This window comes from Hemibagrus wyckioides, linkage group LG01, assembly GCF_019097595.1.
Source record: "Hemibagrus wyckioides isolate EC202008001 linkage group LG01, SWU_Hwy_1.0, whole genome shotgun sequence".
Taxonomy (NCBI): Eukaryota; Metazoa; Chordata; class Actinopteri; order Siluriformes; family Bagridae; genus Hemibagrus; species Hemibagrus wyckioides.
In genome coordinates this window covers 9,824,421-9,840,419 of record NC_080710.1, presented here as the reverse complement: position 1 = coordinate 9,840,419, position 15,999 = coordinate 9,824,421, and the positions used below count along the sequence as shown (strand labels likewise).

General features: G+C 39.6%; 1 protein-coding gene across 3 annotated transcripts; it reads left to right on the top strand.

Moving 5' to 3' along the window:
- The first annotated feature begins 377 nt into the window (after positions 1–377).
- Positions 378–15,847, top strand: znf687a (zinc finger protein 687a). Of its 3 annotated transcripts, none has more exons than XM_058387770.1 (11): positions 378–439; positions 1,400–3,560; positions 4,119–4,176; positions 4,716–4,800; positions 4,959–5,143; positions 7,100–7,291; positions 7,375–7,537; positions 9,666–9,896; positions 10,046–10,158; positions 10,303–10,408; positions 11,826–15,846. In XM_058387770.1, the coding sequence occupies exons 2-11, from the start codon at positions 1,421–1,423 to the stop codon at positions 12,363–12,365; spliced, it is 3,813 nt and encodes a 1,270-aa protein (XP_058243753.1). In that variant the 5' UTR covers positions 378–439; positions 1,400–1,420; the 3' UTR covers positions 12,366–15,846. The 3 variants fall into 3 exon arrangements, with proteins under 3 accessions (XP_058243753.1, XP_058243760.1, XP_058243745.1); XM_058387777.1 differs by lacking the exon at positions 378–439 and adding an exon at positions 994–1,095 and having other exon boundaries at positions 11,762–11,968; XM_058387762.1 differs by lacking the exon at positions 378–439 and adding an exon at positions 995–1,095 and having other exon boundaries at positions 11,826–15,847.
- Positions 15,848–15,999: the final 152 nt, after the last annotated feature.

Sequence of the window (15,999 nt, the reverse complement as noted above, 5' to 3'; positions counted from 1 at the left end):
TGTCCAAAATGTCTTGGTATGCTGAAGCATTAAGAGTTCCTTTCACTGGAACTAAGGGGTCAAGCCCAACCTCTGAAAAACAACATATGAATTCAATAATTTGGAAGGGTGTCTCAAAACTTATTATCTATCTATCTATCTATCTATCTATCTATCTAGGTCATAAGTGACAATATGGAGTAACACATATTTGCAGCTATAAATAGATAAAAGTACTCTAAAACGTATTGCAATCAATGACAAATTGATAAGGTGTAGCTGTTATAGAAAACCAATCCGTTGTGGAGTATTTTCAGGTGATTATTTCTTGGTTGTTATTAGTGTGGATATTTTTGTGGACAAGTTTGGATGAAAGCCCGCTGCTGGTCACAGATGACGTGTGTGTGATGCGCCGCCCTGGCTGCCCGAAGCCAGGAACAGACAGGACCAGCTCGAGCAGGTAAAGTTCAAACCAAACTTTTCTCTCTTTTTAACCCGCAGCTCACACAAGGCATTTAGTGCACGCACTGCTGCACAGCACTGACATTTCACACATAAAGATTGCCGTGTAAATCCTACCTCTGTAAACAAATAGCGCAGGGTATCTAACTAGATTGGTTTCAACTCCACCATACCCATCGGGAAAGCTAGCTTAGCTGATTAAGCTAACATTAGCTAGGCGAGTAGGTTAGCCCTAGTAAGCGTAACCTGTGCTTTTATGTTTTGCACGATCCATTTGCAACAGAAATGTTTGAATCTTCAAAAGTAGACAGTCTGATTATTTAATAATCCCGCAACTTGGTTTTGTTTTCAATGTTGAGCGCAATTTGAAGTGTTTACCCTACAGGAACTATGTCTACTTAGCAATGTAAGGTTGAATCCTAAACAGTCCCGTGTTCACTCTATAGGTGCACTGAATAGGGTGCGAGGAAGCGTATTTTACGCCCTACGTATAGTGCACTACATGTTGAATAGGAAGCCGTTTGCGATTTAGCCAACGTCAGCTCTCGAGCTAGTAGTAGTAGTGGTTTAGCAGCAAAGCATCTGTTAAAAACAAACCTGTCAAAGTTATAAACTCCATACAAGCTAGTGCATCCGACTTAGCGTTTAAATCAGGTAAGTTACTTGTACGTTTATTTATGACATGTAGAGAGACTGTTTAAACAGTTTTGCTGTAAAAACTTGACGTTAGAGCGTACTTAACTGACGTTAAAGGAACTAGCTAGCAAGTTAGCATTCTGTGGACACTTCCTGGGGCGAAACTTTTCAGTTCAGTTTCAGTTAATGGTTAAACTCTGCGTGTAGATAAAGCTAGCCAAGGCTTATTAACGTGGCAAACGTCATTCAAAAACATTTCACCTATGTTATCTTTTTAGTTTAGTGTGGTAGCTAAACTGTGTTGTTTGTTTTCCATCTATAGGCACTTGTTGTTCAGACAGGAATGGGTGACATGAAGACGCCAGATTTTGATGACCTTTTGGCAGCATTTGATATTCCAGATATTGATGCTAAAGAAGCAATTCAGTCTGATTCAGGGGATCCTGATGCGAATCACAGTGAATCCGGTAGCAGTGGTACCAAAGAGAGAAGTGGTGGTTCATCACAAAGGCCGTTAGAAATCCGGGAAACTTCTCATGACCCATCTGTAGTTAGTGTTATAGTAAAGAACAGCATATGTGCTGATGTATATGAAAACAGGAGAGATGATGAAGAAAACACAGAGAGGCAAGTAACTGATGTTCTGGATGAAGCTGACAGAAGTAGAGCTGGGGGTCAGCTCTCTCCCCAGGTTGCACACAGCTTAATGCCAATGGACCCTCTCATTCACAATGGATTCAAGGCTGTTTCAGGAGGGGTTGTTGAACACTCCCTGCTCTCCAGTCAATCGCAAATGCAACCGAAAGGCCATTTGTGGTCCCCTTGTTCTCCTAAAATAGCCAGAGAAGGTGATGAGAGCAATCATGGCGATGGTCCTGCCAACCCATCTGCCAACTTTTCACCTCATATGCCTTTACCTGCTTCTTCCATTTCTTGCACAAATTTTATTGGCCTGCCACCTCCCAAGGTTGAAAAAGATGAAGTAGAACATCCTCCACCTGCCTTCACTCCTCAAACTCAGCCTGTGAACAGCAGCCCAAGGACAGAGGTTAATCAAATGTTATCTGAAGATGAAGAGTCAGAACCAGACCTTGGAAGCCCTCCACTAATGATTCAAGAAAGTCCAGATGTACAGATGTCTTCACCTCTCAGGTTTCCAGGCAGACATGGGTCATCTGGAGAGCTTCAGCCTCCTCCGCCTTCCTCACCATCTTTGCCTACAAGTAACACTCAATCCAGAGACACCACTTCTGTTTCTCCACACGCAACTCCCTTGGTGTCCCATCAGACGCCCCCACAGAGCAATGACTCTACCGAAAAGATGTACCCATCCATACCAGAGGTATACCCAGAACACATTATTGAAGAAAGAGACTCTCCCGAGAGCCCTGAGCCAGAAATGCCACTACATCCACAGTGGAAAAGTTCATCATCAACCCCTGCACAGGAGCTAAAAGAGAAAGAACCTGTGCAGGACAAAACCTTGGAGGATCCTGAAAAGGAGGAGCCTATAGAGAATTCAAGGAATGGACAGGAGCAGAGTACAAGCATCAGTGAAAAAGCTGAGAAAGAACATATGCTAGAACCAGAAGAAGAGCAACCCTCAGTCGTAGTGTCCATACCGTCTGTCAAAAATAGACCAGACTCTTCTGCAATACCTTCCAGACCTCTTAAAGTTCGAATCAAGACAGTTAAAACCCCCACCGGCAACATCACACGCACTGTTACCAGAGTAGCTGCTAAAGGGGCTGCAGGAGGCCTCTCCAAGGGCCCTGAGGGCACTAAAATTCCAATAGGAGGTCGGAAAGGGGTCAGTCGGCCTAAGAGACCTGCAGCAGCCATGTCCAGCCAGTCTCAGGATTCAAAGGCTACAATGCTTCCAGTGTCAACCCTACAGGATGCCAGCTCAGCCATGCTCTTTGCAGCCAGCAAGGCACAGAAAGTGGCCTCTGGCATCACAAAGACATCAACTTCACCATCTGTTTCCTCTTCATCCCCATCCTCCTCTGCCATCAATATTTGCTCGATCGGTCAGAAAACAGTTGCTGTGCCTTCCAACAAGCCGGCATCCATTGTAAACAATCCGGGAGCTGTGATCTCCCGTAGCCAGTCGAGTCTGGTAGAGGCCTTTAACAAGATTCTCAACAGTAAGAATCCGTTGCCCAGCTACCAGCCAGACCTCTCCGTTCTGCCTCGTCCCGAATGGGGCCTTGGAGTGCCTGCTTCTGGATACCGTTGCCTGGAATGTGGTGATGCGTTTGCTTTGGAGCGCAGCCTGGCACGCCACTATGACCGGCGCTCCTTGCGCATCGAGGTGACCTGTAACCTCTGCGCGAAACGGTTGGCCTTCTTTAACAAGTGCAGCCTGCTGTTGCATGCTCGTGAGCACAAGGAGAAAGGATTGGTCATGCAGTGCTCACACCTTGTCATGAGACCTGTCAGTGTGGAACAGATGATTGGCCAACAGGATACTGTACCCATAGGTAATTTACTTGAATAGTTTGTCACGTACCATGTAGAAGTAAAAATCTTATTTTAATGCTTCATCCAAGTGCACATGGGGAGGTGTAGGCTAAGCAGGGACTTGAGTCTAACTGATGCTATATATAATTGTATGTGTTTTTAATTGATAATGGTTTATTCGACATGCAAATTGTTATGAACTTTTGATTAACCGTTTAACCTCCTTATATAACTCAGAAGTTTCTAAAGGAGATTGTTAAGAGAATGCAGTGAAGCCAATTGTGACAACCTGTGAGCTCATGTATGCAAAAGAGGGCAGATAGTGCTTTCCTCAGTGTATGTTACACAGCCCTGTGATGCAGCATGAGCAACAGTTTGAAAAGAAGCCATTGGCTGGTTTCACTTGTCTCAGAGTGTCTCACTTGTTAGCCTGGGGACAGTTAGCTAGTGGGTGGGAAATGGCAGGTAGTCAGAAGGGGCGCATGTCAGGAGAGATGATATTTCTCTGTGAAACACGCACACACACTAATTATTCACCTTTATTAATTTTTCTGCTTTTTCATGAAACTTATTTACAGGTATGCTTTCTCCATCTCTGCTGCCCTCGCCTTCCTTGACTGGGTCCTTTGATAATTGGTAATAACACAGCACAATGACCTGGAATTATTATTATTATTATTATTATTATTATTATTATTGTCTTCACTGATGAATGATTTCAAAAGTTCCCTGCATAGTATGATGGCTTATTATATTTAAAAAAATTATTTATATCTAGAATATAAAGATCTATATATTTATTATGACTTTATTTTGGAATCAAACATTTATTCATGTAAAGACACACAGGCTTATAATGTATATTGTAAAAGAAAAGGCTGTATTTCTATTGATTTAAAAGTGAAATAAAATTGTTTTTTTCTAAATTGGCTGAATAATTGTATTCATTATTCCATTACTGAGTAAAAGCTTAATTATATTTTGTTATTTCTTTAATGATTGTGCATTTGAACCTAGAATAAAATTAAAAATTATTTATATTTACATATTATTAACACATTATATACTTTTCAGCAGTCAGGAATTGCTTAAAGAGCACCACTTTCTGTGCCTGTTCTTTGAGTTTCTTTTCCCAGTATATATTTTGGCCCAGTAGCATCTGCTTGTGTTTGCAGGTGCCCAGAGTGTAAGAATTCATTTGGCTCAAAAGACAAACTAGCCACACACTTCCAGGAATCAGATCCGGGGGGCATAGACACAGTGAGTAATTGCGTTACTGTGAGCATATTGCTCATGCCATTAGTGATAAAAGCAGACGAGTTATTTGCTTTAATGAATCCATGCATGGCACGCCCCCCTGTATCCTTATGAGTGGGTGTTTGTGAACATTTTTCTATGATGTGTGTGTGTGTTTTTAGTGCTGCATGCAGTGCTCTCCTCCGATGCCTCTGTGGAATCCCTGCAGTGCTGCTGCCCACCAGAGACTCCACCAGAAGCTCCACCCTCTTGTATGCCCAGAGTGTGGACTCATCTGCAAGCAAAATGGTCTTAACACGCATGTGCGCCGAGCCTGCCTACATTACACACGTCAGCTGGGACACAGGTACACATACACATCTCACACTCATGGTTACACTTAAGAAGCAGTGTGTTTGTTAAAAAAAAAAAAAAATTGATGCACCTTTCACTATTTACGATTTTCACAAACCTTTTTCAAACTGTTTTAAATTCCACATGTGAGTTACACTATATTCCCAAAGGTTTTGGGACACCCCTCTAAATCATTGAATTCAGGAGTTTGGCTTGGCCCCTTAGTTCCAGTGAAAGGAACTCTTAATGCTTCAGCATACCAAGACATTTTGGACAATTTCATGCTCCTAACTTGAACTGAGACCATTTGCTTCCTTTTCATTCATTATCTATCTATAGTAGTTCAGTTCTGACTCACGTCTGAGTCATAACTCTTTGCTCCTAATAATACTTTAATAAGGATTTGATTTTTCCCTTGTGTGTTCCGAGTGACTGCTTGAAAGTGATAAAAAAAAAAAAAAAAAAAGGAAACTGGTGAGTTTTAACAGGACCAACAACAGGAAAAGTACTTCTCAGTTTCATGCTTCCAACTTTGTGGAACAGTTTGGGGATGACTCCTTCCTGTTCCAACATGACTGCACACCAGTGCACAAAGCAAGGTCCATAAAGACATGGATGAGTGAGTTTGGTATTGAGGAATTTCAAAGAGTCCTGACCTCAACCTGATAGAACATTTTTATGATGAATCAGAGCGGAGACTGTGAGCCAGGCCTTCTCATCCAACATCAGTGTGGTTAGAAATTCCCATAAACACAAACCTTGTGGAAAGCCTTCCCAGAAGAGTTGAAGTTGTTATAGCTGCAAAGTGCGGTCCAACTCCCTATTACAATTATGTGCTTGTAAAGGTAGACGTCACAGTTTTGGCCTGGCTCACAGTCTCCGCTCTAATTCATCCCAAAGGTGTTCTATCAGGTTGAGGTCAGGATTCTGTGCAGGCCAGTCAAGTTCCTCCACACCAAACTCTCTCATCCATGTCTTTATGGACCTTGCTTTGTTCACTGGTGTACAGTCATGCTGGAACAGGAAGGGGTCATCCCCAAACTGTTCCACAAAGTTGGAAGCATGAAACTGAGAAGTACTTTTCCTGTTGTTGGTCCTGTTAAAACTCACCAGTTTCCTTTTTTTTTTTTTTTTTTATCACTTTCAAGCAGTCACTCGGAACACACAAGGGAAAAATCAAATCCTTATTAAAGTATTATTAGGAGCAAAGAGTTATGACTCAGACGTGAGTCAGAACTGAACTACTATAGATAGATAATGAATGAAAAGGAAGCAAATGGTCTTGGTCATGGAGTTGAACTCCTCTGTACAATGAAACTCACAGTGAATGGTACATTAAAAAAAAAAAAAAAAACTGGTGGAAAAAGTGCTGTCCAGTTTTTAGTGAAAACTAAAAGTTGTCAAATATCTACTTTACTCAAATTGCCACCTTTAAGGCTACTTAAGTATAAAATAGTAAATGTTTTAATTCTTTAAATGCCATGTGAAAAGTTGATTTGATAAGTTACTTTTATTGTTAAATAAGCTGTTAGATGTTTTAAAGCAACTCGACTGTTTTGATTGAAACCAACAATCAACCTCTGCAGTTTGCTGGCATGGCTAATGCTACATAATTTACTAATGACTTAATCAGAATGAAAACATCCTGTAAATAATCAGGGTTTGCTATTAGCTAGAATTTGACTTGCTGCCTAGCGAGTTAATGTTAGCTTCTAGATTCGGTGCAGGTCTAACCCATCATTAGTTTAAAAAAAAAGGTATAGTCAGTTAAAATGAGGAGATTAGCTAAACTTGCCTTAGAATTTTTTTTTTTCCAAATTAGACCGAGTTCATTCCTTCCAGTGAGGCAAGTTTTATTAATATTCAAGTATTTCTCTTTATGCACATTGGCATCCACACTTCATGTCTTACATGATGACATCCTCCTCTGTTCTCTGCTGTCTTCATCCTCCTCTGTCTCTCCATCCAGGTGTCCCTGTTGTCAGCTGGTGTTCGGAGGTGTGAATAGTCTGAACGCAGTCAAAAATCACATGCACACAGCTCATTCTGAAGTCTTCCATAAATGCCCCTCCTGCCCAATGGCCTTCAAATCTGCTTCCAGTGCCGACACTCACTGTAGCACCCAGCACCCTCAGCTCTCAGAGAAAACCAAGCAATCCAAGTGAGTTTTTCCTAAAGCTGTGTCTGCTGTACATTTGTGGTCTAGCTCTTGTCTAATGCTTGCTTTTGAATTTTTTTCAACAGGGAGATATATAAATGTGTGATGTGCCGGACGGTTTTTACTCAGAAAGCCTTGCTCACCGTCCATTTTGACACCCATCTAGTGACGCAGAAGGTTAATGTGTTTAAATGTCCAGATTGCCACAAGCTGTTTACACAGAGGACGTCCCTCCTGGAGCATGTGAAGGTTTGGATTTTGTTTCTTATCCTGTAACTATTAGGTCTGTGTTAAATGTAAAGCGCAGTGAATAAATTAGTGACTTTCAATGTGAGATTTTCAGGGTTTTTTGTTTGTTTTTACCTCTGTTCAGATTAGCTTACACAGAATTTTAGTGGTTGATGATAACAGCTTCAAATATTAGATGGTTACTTTATAAGTTGCTTTAAAGATATGAACCTTTGTGTGGGGAAAAATTAACCAGATATTTCTACAAATACACCGAACATTATGACAATTGAGAGGTGAAGTGAGTAACACTGATGATCTCCTCATCATGGCACCTGTTAGTGGGTGGGATATATTAGGCAGCAAGTGAACATTTTGTACTCAAAGTTGATGTTAGAAGCAGGAAAAATGGGCAAGTGTAAGGATTTGAGCGAGTTTGACAAGGACCAAATTGTGATGGCTAGATGACTGGATCAGAGCATCTCCAAAACTGCAGCTCTTGTGGGGTGTTTGCAGCGGTCTGCAGTGGTCAGTATCTATCAAAAGTGGTCCGAGGAAGGAACAGTGGTGAACTGGCGACAGGGGCATGGGCGGCCAAGGCTCATTGATGCACGTGGGGAGCTGGCCCGTGTGATCCGATCCAACAAACAGAAATTGCTGAAGAAGTTAATGCAGGTTCTGATAGAAAGGTGTCAGAATACACAGTACATGATGGGTCAGAGCTGTTTTGGCAACAAAAGGAGGACCAACACAATATTAGGCAGGCAGTCATAATGTTATGTAACTGTAGATGTAATAGAAATGTTATGTTATAGAATTGTAAATACAATTCTTAAAGCCCTGAGTGTCTACTTTCATATGAGGCACATTAACCACCACTGTGGAGTGTGACATAAGGCCGAACATGGGCACCATAATTCAGGAAGAATTTCTATTTTTCTTTGCCCCTGAGTTAAGGATTAACCCTGCCAGTATCTTTGAATGCTCTGTGGTGCAAATGTTTCCTTTTGCCTGTTCTAGCAGACCCACTGGGCATTTGGGAATAGGCTACTACTGAGCTGAAGTTTCAGACATGTAGCAAGCTGGTAAAAGGCTAAAATGTGCGACTGAAGACTAGGGGATTTGTTTATCAACTCTGCTTATGCAGTTTGTGTGTAAACCGTCTATATTTATATGCACGTTTTTATACACAGAACATGATTTAACAGGTTGTGTCTGTGTTTAGACCTACTGGTGACCATGCTTATGTACAAAAGTGTAATCACGGGTAAATGTGTAGCTCCAATCCAACTTATTAGTGTCAGCATAACTGACAGTAATTTCTGACTGTGGTGCTCACAACAATATGTGGTCAAGCGAGACATAAAGCCTAAAGTAAAATCATAGGAAAGAACAAATAAGGATTGGGGCAGATTATGTATCTTGTGTGTTCTTAAGCAGCACAGGAACCTTTTCTGAGAATGTTGAGTGGCATATTTATCGATCTCGCTTGAGTGCAGTTTTAGCTGATCTCTGCCAGCATCTCGCCCTACTTTTGGAGAGGCCAACAAAAGGCAGGATTAGTATCCCTCTATACACTCAAGTCCTTTCTGGGATAGGGCTTTTAGCCACAGGCACATTTGAGTCAGAATGTGGAGGGAGGTCTGGCATTTCACATCAGCTATGACTGAATAATTCATATAGCACATGCTGCAATACATGACAGCAAAAGACCAGAGTAATGAGGGATTTCCACAGTGTTGCATGTTTTACAAATGTCTGAAGCCATTTATATATTGTTTACAATATGTGGTGATTTTTGAGCGTTTTTTTAACCTAAATGTGTGTAAAATTGAAACTTGTTCTACACACACTTTGATATACAGATATATACAGATATCCCTGGATGGAAAATACTAAGGTAGACACTGAATATAGTTTAGGGTCCTACTCTTATTAAATCATTAATGACAAGTAGGCAATAAAACGCTAACTTTAATTTATATTTTCAAACCTAACCTTTTAAAATAAAATTATATTTATGATATATCATACCTCATCAATGCATTACATTATTTAGCATTACATGAATTTTTAAAATGAAACATATGATTTGCAAAAGTAATATACTGTTAAATAATAAATATAACCTGAGGGAACTTGTGTTCAGGCTTCACACAGGAAGTCAGCAGCTCATCTGACTCAGAAGAGCTCACGGAAGATGGAGAGCTCAGATGGGGAGGAATGGAGGAAAGAGGAAGATGAGGATGGAGAGGGATATCCTGGAGAGAAAGAGAGCTCTGCTGCTCCCAATGCTCAGAAGTGGAGCTGTTCAGAGTGTCAGATAAGCTACACAGACAAAGAGACCTACATCACCCACATGGCTAAACAGCACAGAAAGGTCAGTGGGATCTAGAAATTCAGGTTCAAGACAAATGTGAGGCAGATCAATTTGTGTGTGTGATCTTGTAAATATTAAGAGAGAATGCACATGCTTGTCAATACTTGCATGAGCATGTTTGCATACCTAATTGTTGTGGATTTATCAAGGAGCTGAAGCGGTTCCCTTGCACACTGTGTGAAGGCTCCTTCTCTTCCTCCTCAAGTTTGAGACGCCACATCCGGGTCAAACACAAAGGCATCAAGAGGTCTTTCTATTGCCAGTGAGTACAAGACACCAAGACTCTGTGTGTAATCAGGCTACAGCAGCTTTTTAAAGTCGGTCATGGAATTCAAATTCATTTAGTTTGCTTGATGATCTGGTGTTTATGATCTTTAAGCTTTACCGTGTCTGCTTGTGGCTTTAGGTTATGCACCGGGAGCAAAAAGAGTTTCAGCAGTAAGCTGGTCCTAGAGAAACACATTCAGATTCATCATGGAGGACAACAAGCAGCAAACAGTCAAAAGTCACAGGTTAGACACACACATACAGACAACCTGATAATTTTACATATGAACATAAGTGATAAAATATGGGATATATTTTTTTGCATATCACACTACTAGATGCACCGCAATGAAAAACCAGCCTAAAAAATAAGATGGTCTCTTATTGCTCCAGTACAAAAAAGATGATCAAACAGAAGGTGGCGATACTGTGCAACAAAATATCTTCTACAACAGACCAAGCAAGAACATTCAGCTTCATGAAGAATAGAACATGCTAGACTCCAAGCAAAAAAAAAAGGCACAGTAAATTACTAAAGAGAAATGCACATTATAAATACTCCTGCATGCACGCGTGTAGAAGAGGGAAGATAACAGAGGGTGAATACGACAAAGTGGACACATTACTAAGTGCTTCGACTGGGCAAATATATATTTATATTCAATTAACCTGCTTTAAACTTCATTTAAGTAACTAAAGTTTGTGACACTCTGCTTCGTGACAACGCTGCACGCTATAGGCATGTCAGAGCAAGCTGAAAAAGATTTCTTTTATTATGTGACTAATACATGAGATTAAATCAGATGCATTCACTCCTCTGATGTAGTAGTACAAGTAGAACAAGTAATGGCTACTTCAACAGTTTTCATATCTAGACACTTTTATACTCTTACTCCAGGAAATATTTGGATGAAAGTGTATTATTTCCTTATTTTTTTTAGTTAAATTACGATTTTTGATACTCCTTACCACCCCTGAGGAGATCAAGTTAATTTAAATTTAAATTAGTTTAACTAATGAAGATATCGTTTAAAAAATAATAATAATAGAAATAATGTTTTTATGATATAGCAACAATAAATCCTATATTATAGTTTTATTAATGCATGATTTTAGTTTAGCAGATCAGTCATATTATTAACAAAGATGATAGTTATTTAAAACTTCACAACAAGAAACATTAAAGCTACAGATACTGTAGTTCTCTTGTAAAGGAAAGCCATTTATTACAAAAATGAAAATAATATGAAACAAATAAACTATTAAAAAATGAAGTCATTGTTAAGAATTTATTTTTCATTTAAAAGTCTGAATTTAAGGACAAACTTAAATAGATTTTTAGAGCCCTTGTATGGCATTTATCTAGGGAGAAAATGTGAATGATTGTCTGTATAAATAGGTTTTAAAGCACTTTATGATATCGACTACTCAATTATTAATTGAAGGAAATAGTCAATTAATCATATATCAAAGTACTCGATAGTGATAGCCAAATATTCATCAAATTGCCAGCATAGAGTGATTTCTGCTCCACCAGTTTAGTAACATTATAATGTGTATATATATTTTTTTCTTCATCATGTCTATGCACATATCAGAAACAGAGCAATACAAGTTGAGAAGAATGGAATACAACACATTGTGTTTTCACATAAAACACAGGTGACTTCTCGCTTCACTGACGCTGCTGACAGCTCCTCTGAACAAGATGGCACCCTCACTACTGCGACTGCGGAAGAAAACAATAACACTGATCATTACAGTTTGGCTCGAAACAGCAGAGGAGGATCTGCTTTGGAGCAGGACCCCGAGGCTTTCCGTTGCATGCCATGCGGCTTCGTTTGTGAAGACAAGGAGGAGTTTCTACGCCATATTCAGTGTCACCGTGAAGAAGGCGGAAAGGGTGTGCAGTGTCAGCAGTGTGGGGCATGCTTTGCATCGGGTCCCTCCCTTGCTCGCCATCGCTTTATCAGTCATCGAGTGCGAGATGGAGATGGAGATGAGCAGCGTGAGAATACAAGCCACGATGCTTTGGATGGGGTGGAGTCTCCGGGGTCACCGACTCTGGCAGAGGATGGGGACGGCAAGCTAAGCTGCAAAGTCTGCGGACGTCACTTCACCAAAGCTGCTGACCTTAACACACATTTCCGCACTCATGGCATGGCTTTTATCAACGCCTACAAAGCCGAGAAGCCGGCCTGAGAAAGAGGAAGTGCATAAAGCCGATAATGCTGAAAATGTGAAGTCCTGCTGTGTGTAAACTATACACTCATCTTATGTGCCTTAATTACTCTGCATTCACAATAACAATGTGAGTTGCGTATGTATTAACCCTCCTTGAACATTTCCAGAGTTTGTAGTGTTACAACCTGAACCTGAATTGGTTTTGATTGGAGTTATAAACGTTAGTATGTATGTATGTGTGTGTATATGTATATACATATACATACATACATACATACATACATACATACATACATACATATGCACACACACAAATAAAGAGAGGGATATAATGTTAAATCAGTTAAACACCTCTGTTAAAATGGCAGGTTTTTGTGGTGTTTTATAAGGAAACCAAACCACCCTCAATTTGACGTTACATAATATAAAAATTAAGTGAAATACAATCAGAAATATTTTAAGAGAAAAATAGGAAAAATCGAAAAACATGGTCCCCAAAGAGCTTATAAATCATGCTGTCTCACTTGTTGAAATCAGTACAATCATGAGAGGAGTGTAAAACATTCCCAAAACATTGAATGGACCATGGATCACTGATAAAGGCCATCATCAAATACAGTATTTGTAAATATGCAATTTAAAATATTTTAAAATGTAAGATTTTTAGACTACTATATGTATGTATGTATGTATATAGTTCCCTCTGAAAGTATTGCAACAACAAGGCCAGTTCTTTTGTTTTTGCCTAGATGTGTTAAACAACATGGCACCTTTTGTCTGAACCCACCCCTTGTTTAGCGGAGCAAATAATTGGACCATGAAGTGTTTCTTTTTTGCCCAAGTGTGTCCTGTTAGATAAACTGTTTAAACAGTTAATAGCCCTTAATGTTTAATCTTATTTTACTTTCTGAACCCTGAGGTTTCACTTTCACTGAGCAGGTAAACACTGCTTTTTGTTTAAAATGATAAACCAGCATGAAGAACAGAGGGCTGTCTATGGGAGAAGATCAAGTCATTATGAAAATAAGAAAAGAGTCTCTCAGAGCCACTGCACATGCATTGCACATGCATTGCACACAGCCAATACAGTGTATAGCAAAAACAAAAAGAGATGGCATGCAATTCCAATACTTTCAGAGTGGACTGTGTTCATGTTTAATATACACAGATAAGGCATAACATTATAACCACCTGCCTAATATTGTGTTGGTCCCCATTTTGCTGCCAAAACAGTCCTGACCCATCGAGGCATTGGACTCCACTAGATCCATGAAGGTGTGCTGTGGTATCTGGCACATCTGGCAAGATGTTAGCAGCAGATCCTTTAAGTCCTGTAAGTTGCGAGGTGGGGCCTCCATGGGCCAACTTACAGGACTTAAAGGATACTTTTGATGGATACTGACCACTGCAGACTGGGAACACCCCACAAGAGCTGCAGTTTTGGAGATGCTCTGATCCAGTGGTCTAGCCATCACAATTTGGCCCTTGTCAATCTCGCTCAAATCCTTACGCTTGTCCATTTTTCCTGCTTCTAACAGATAAACTTTGAGGACAAAATGTTCACTTGCTGCCTAATATATCCCACCCACTAACAGGTGCCATGTTGAGATGATATATTCACGTCATCTGTCAGTGGTTATAATGTTATGCCTGATCGGTGTATTTACTTTGTCCTGGCTTTGGCTTGATTGCTCAGTGGTTTTCATGATGCGATTTGTTTGAGGTGTGTTCTCTAACAAACTCTTTCAGGAATCTGGGGTCTTCCAGGAACAATGGAAATATATTAAAATCATGTTTCCCTGCACACAGGTGGACTTCATTCATCTAACTATGTGATACATCAAGTGTGGTACAATCTAAAGACTATTTTTTAAACAGTACTTCATTATCATGGGCTTTTATGTGTAAATCCCTTACATATATTCCTCAGGAAGTCCATTTCAGGTCCTGGTTGTAACACTACAAAATGTAGAAAAGTTTAACAAGGCTGAATACCTATGCAAGGCACTGGCTGTAGGTTTCCAACAGTACTCTGAGAGAATTTGTTATTCAGCACTTGATGGGTTTGTTGGAGTAGTTCTTTCTGAATGTTCGATTTGAGGGATTCGGGCTACATGGCAAATCGGAGGCTTACCTCAAATTTTACAGGGCCGGCTTCAGGCTCATTTTCTGTGCAGGTTTTAGACTGAATTAAACTTGACCTTCAGTTCTTTTAGTTAAGCCCTTGCACTCACCTGAGCCTTAGCTGTTCATATTTACACATGCCTTGTTCCCTGTTAATAAGCATTGTGTATTTTAATGTTAATACAATGACAAACCCCTGTATAACATGAGCTTATGTCACAATTTATCTAATCCTAATGAGTTACACCGTTTATTGCTGAGTTTGTGTTTAGTTGTCATTATGTCAGTCTAGAAGGTTTAATATTAAGATATATATTCATCCTAGTAGACTTTACTATGAGCATTTAAAATGGTTGCCTTTTTGTCAAGTCAATTCTAAAAGACTTTACTAATGTGCATTTACTAATTTTATATGTTGAAGCCATAGAAGAATTACTCTGGGATTCTGTTCTGTGTGAACCAAGAAAAAGCTTTAAAATGCAGTTGTGTGTGCGCGTTTGTGAGTGCATGTGCATGTGCCTGTGTGTGTGTGTGTGTGTGTGTGTGTGTGTGTGTGTGTGTGTGTGAGAGAGAGGAAGAAATATAGGAAAAGGGGAGATAAAGACTAATGTAAGTAAATGTTTGTGTTATTAGGACGTGGCCTAGACCAAATATTCCCTCTGTGATGCTACTGTCATTATGTTAACACCATTTATTAATGGGCTTTTTGGGCTCCTTGAAGTGCTACAGACAGGAAATGTTATACAATGGGCAATTGGTCTTCATGAAAATTGTTTCAATTTACACATAAGAAGAATAAGTAAAGTAAACCTTGCCTTGATTGATGTCATAATTTTAATAGACTACTGAATGATTTATAGATGTGCTTTAGAGTCTTGAAACACATCCTTGTGACCGGGCAGTAGGTCCAGGATTAATAATATACAATCGAGAAAACTTTTTGAAATCCATTTGTATAATTTGCATTCATTAGAGAATATGAAAAATTAAGAAAGTGAGTCAAGACAAATGTATTAATCAGGACTAATAAAACTAATATCATTTAGTCATAGCAAAAGATATTGCGCTGTATGAATGGAGGACGGGTCACGGTCTGTCTGCGCAGAGCCGTAAGCCACAATCAAGTGAGGCAGCTGACTGAAGGTTAAAGTCATGCTAATGTGATCAGATGTTTAAAAACTGTTTTTTTTTTTCTTTCCTTTTCCAGAAGGTTGAAGAGTGGGTTAAAATAATGTCCGTGTTTGTTTTCAGCTTGTTTTTGCTGCCCATGTAGATCTCAGTCTTGTTTATTACAGTCCTTATTTCTTGACTGATGAAATATATTTACATATAACTACATTTAATACTCCCCAACAACCCTGTTTGAGGATTTAATGGAGTAATCGTATAACCATCATTCGTTAATTTGTTGGAAATTGTAAATAAAAAATCATTAGTCACAATATATTTGTATTGTATTTGTTTTATTTAAGCTCAGACTCTATTAAGGATGAAGAATATCCAGGATATGAGAGGAGAATATTCATTT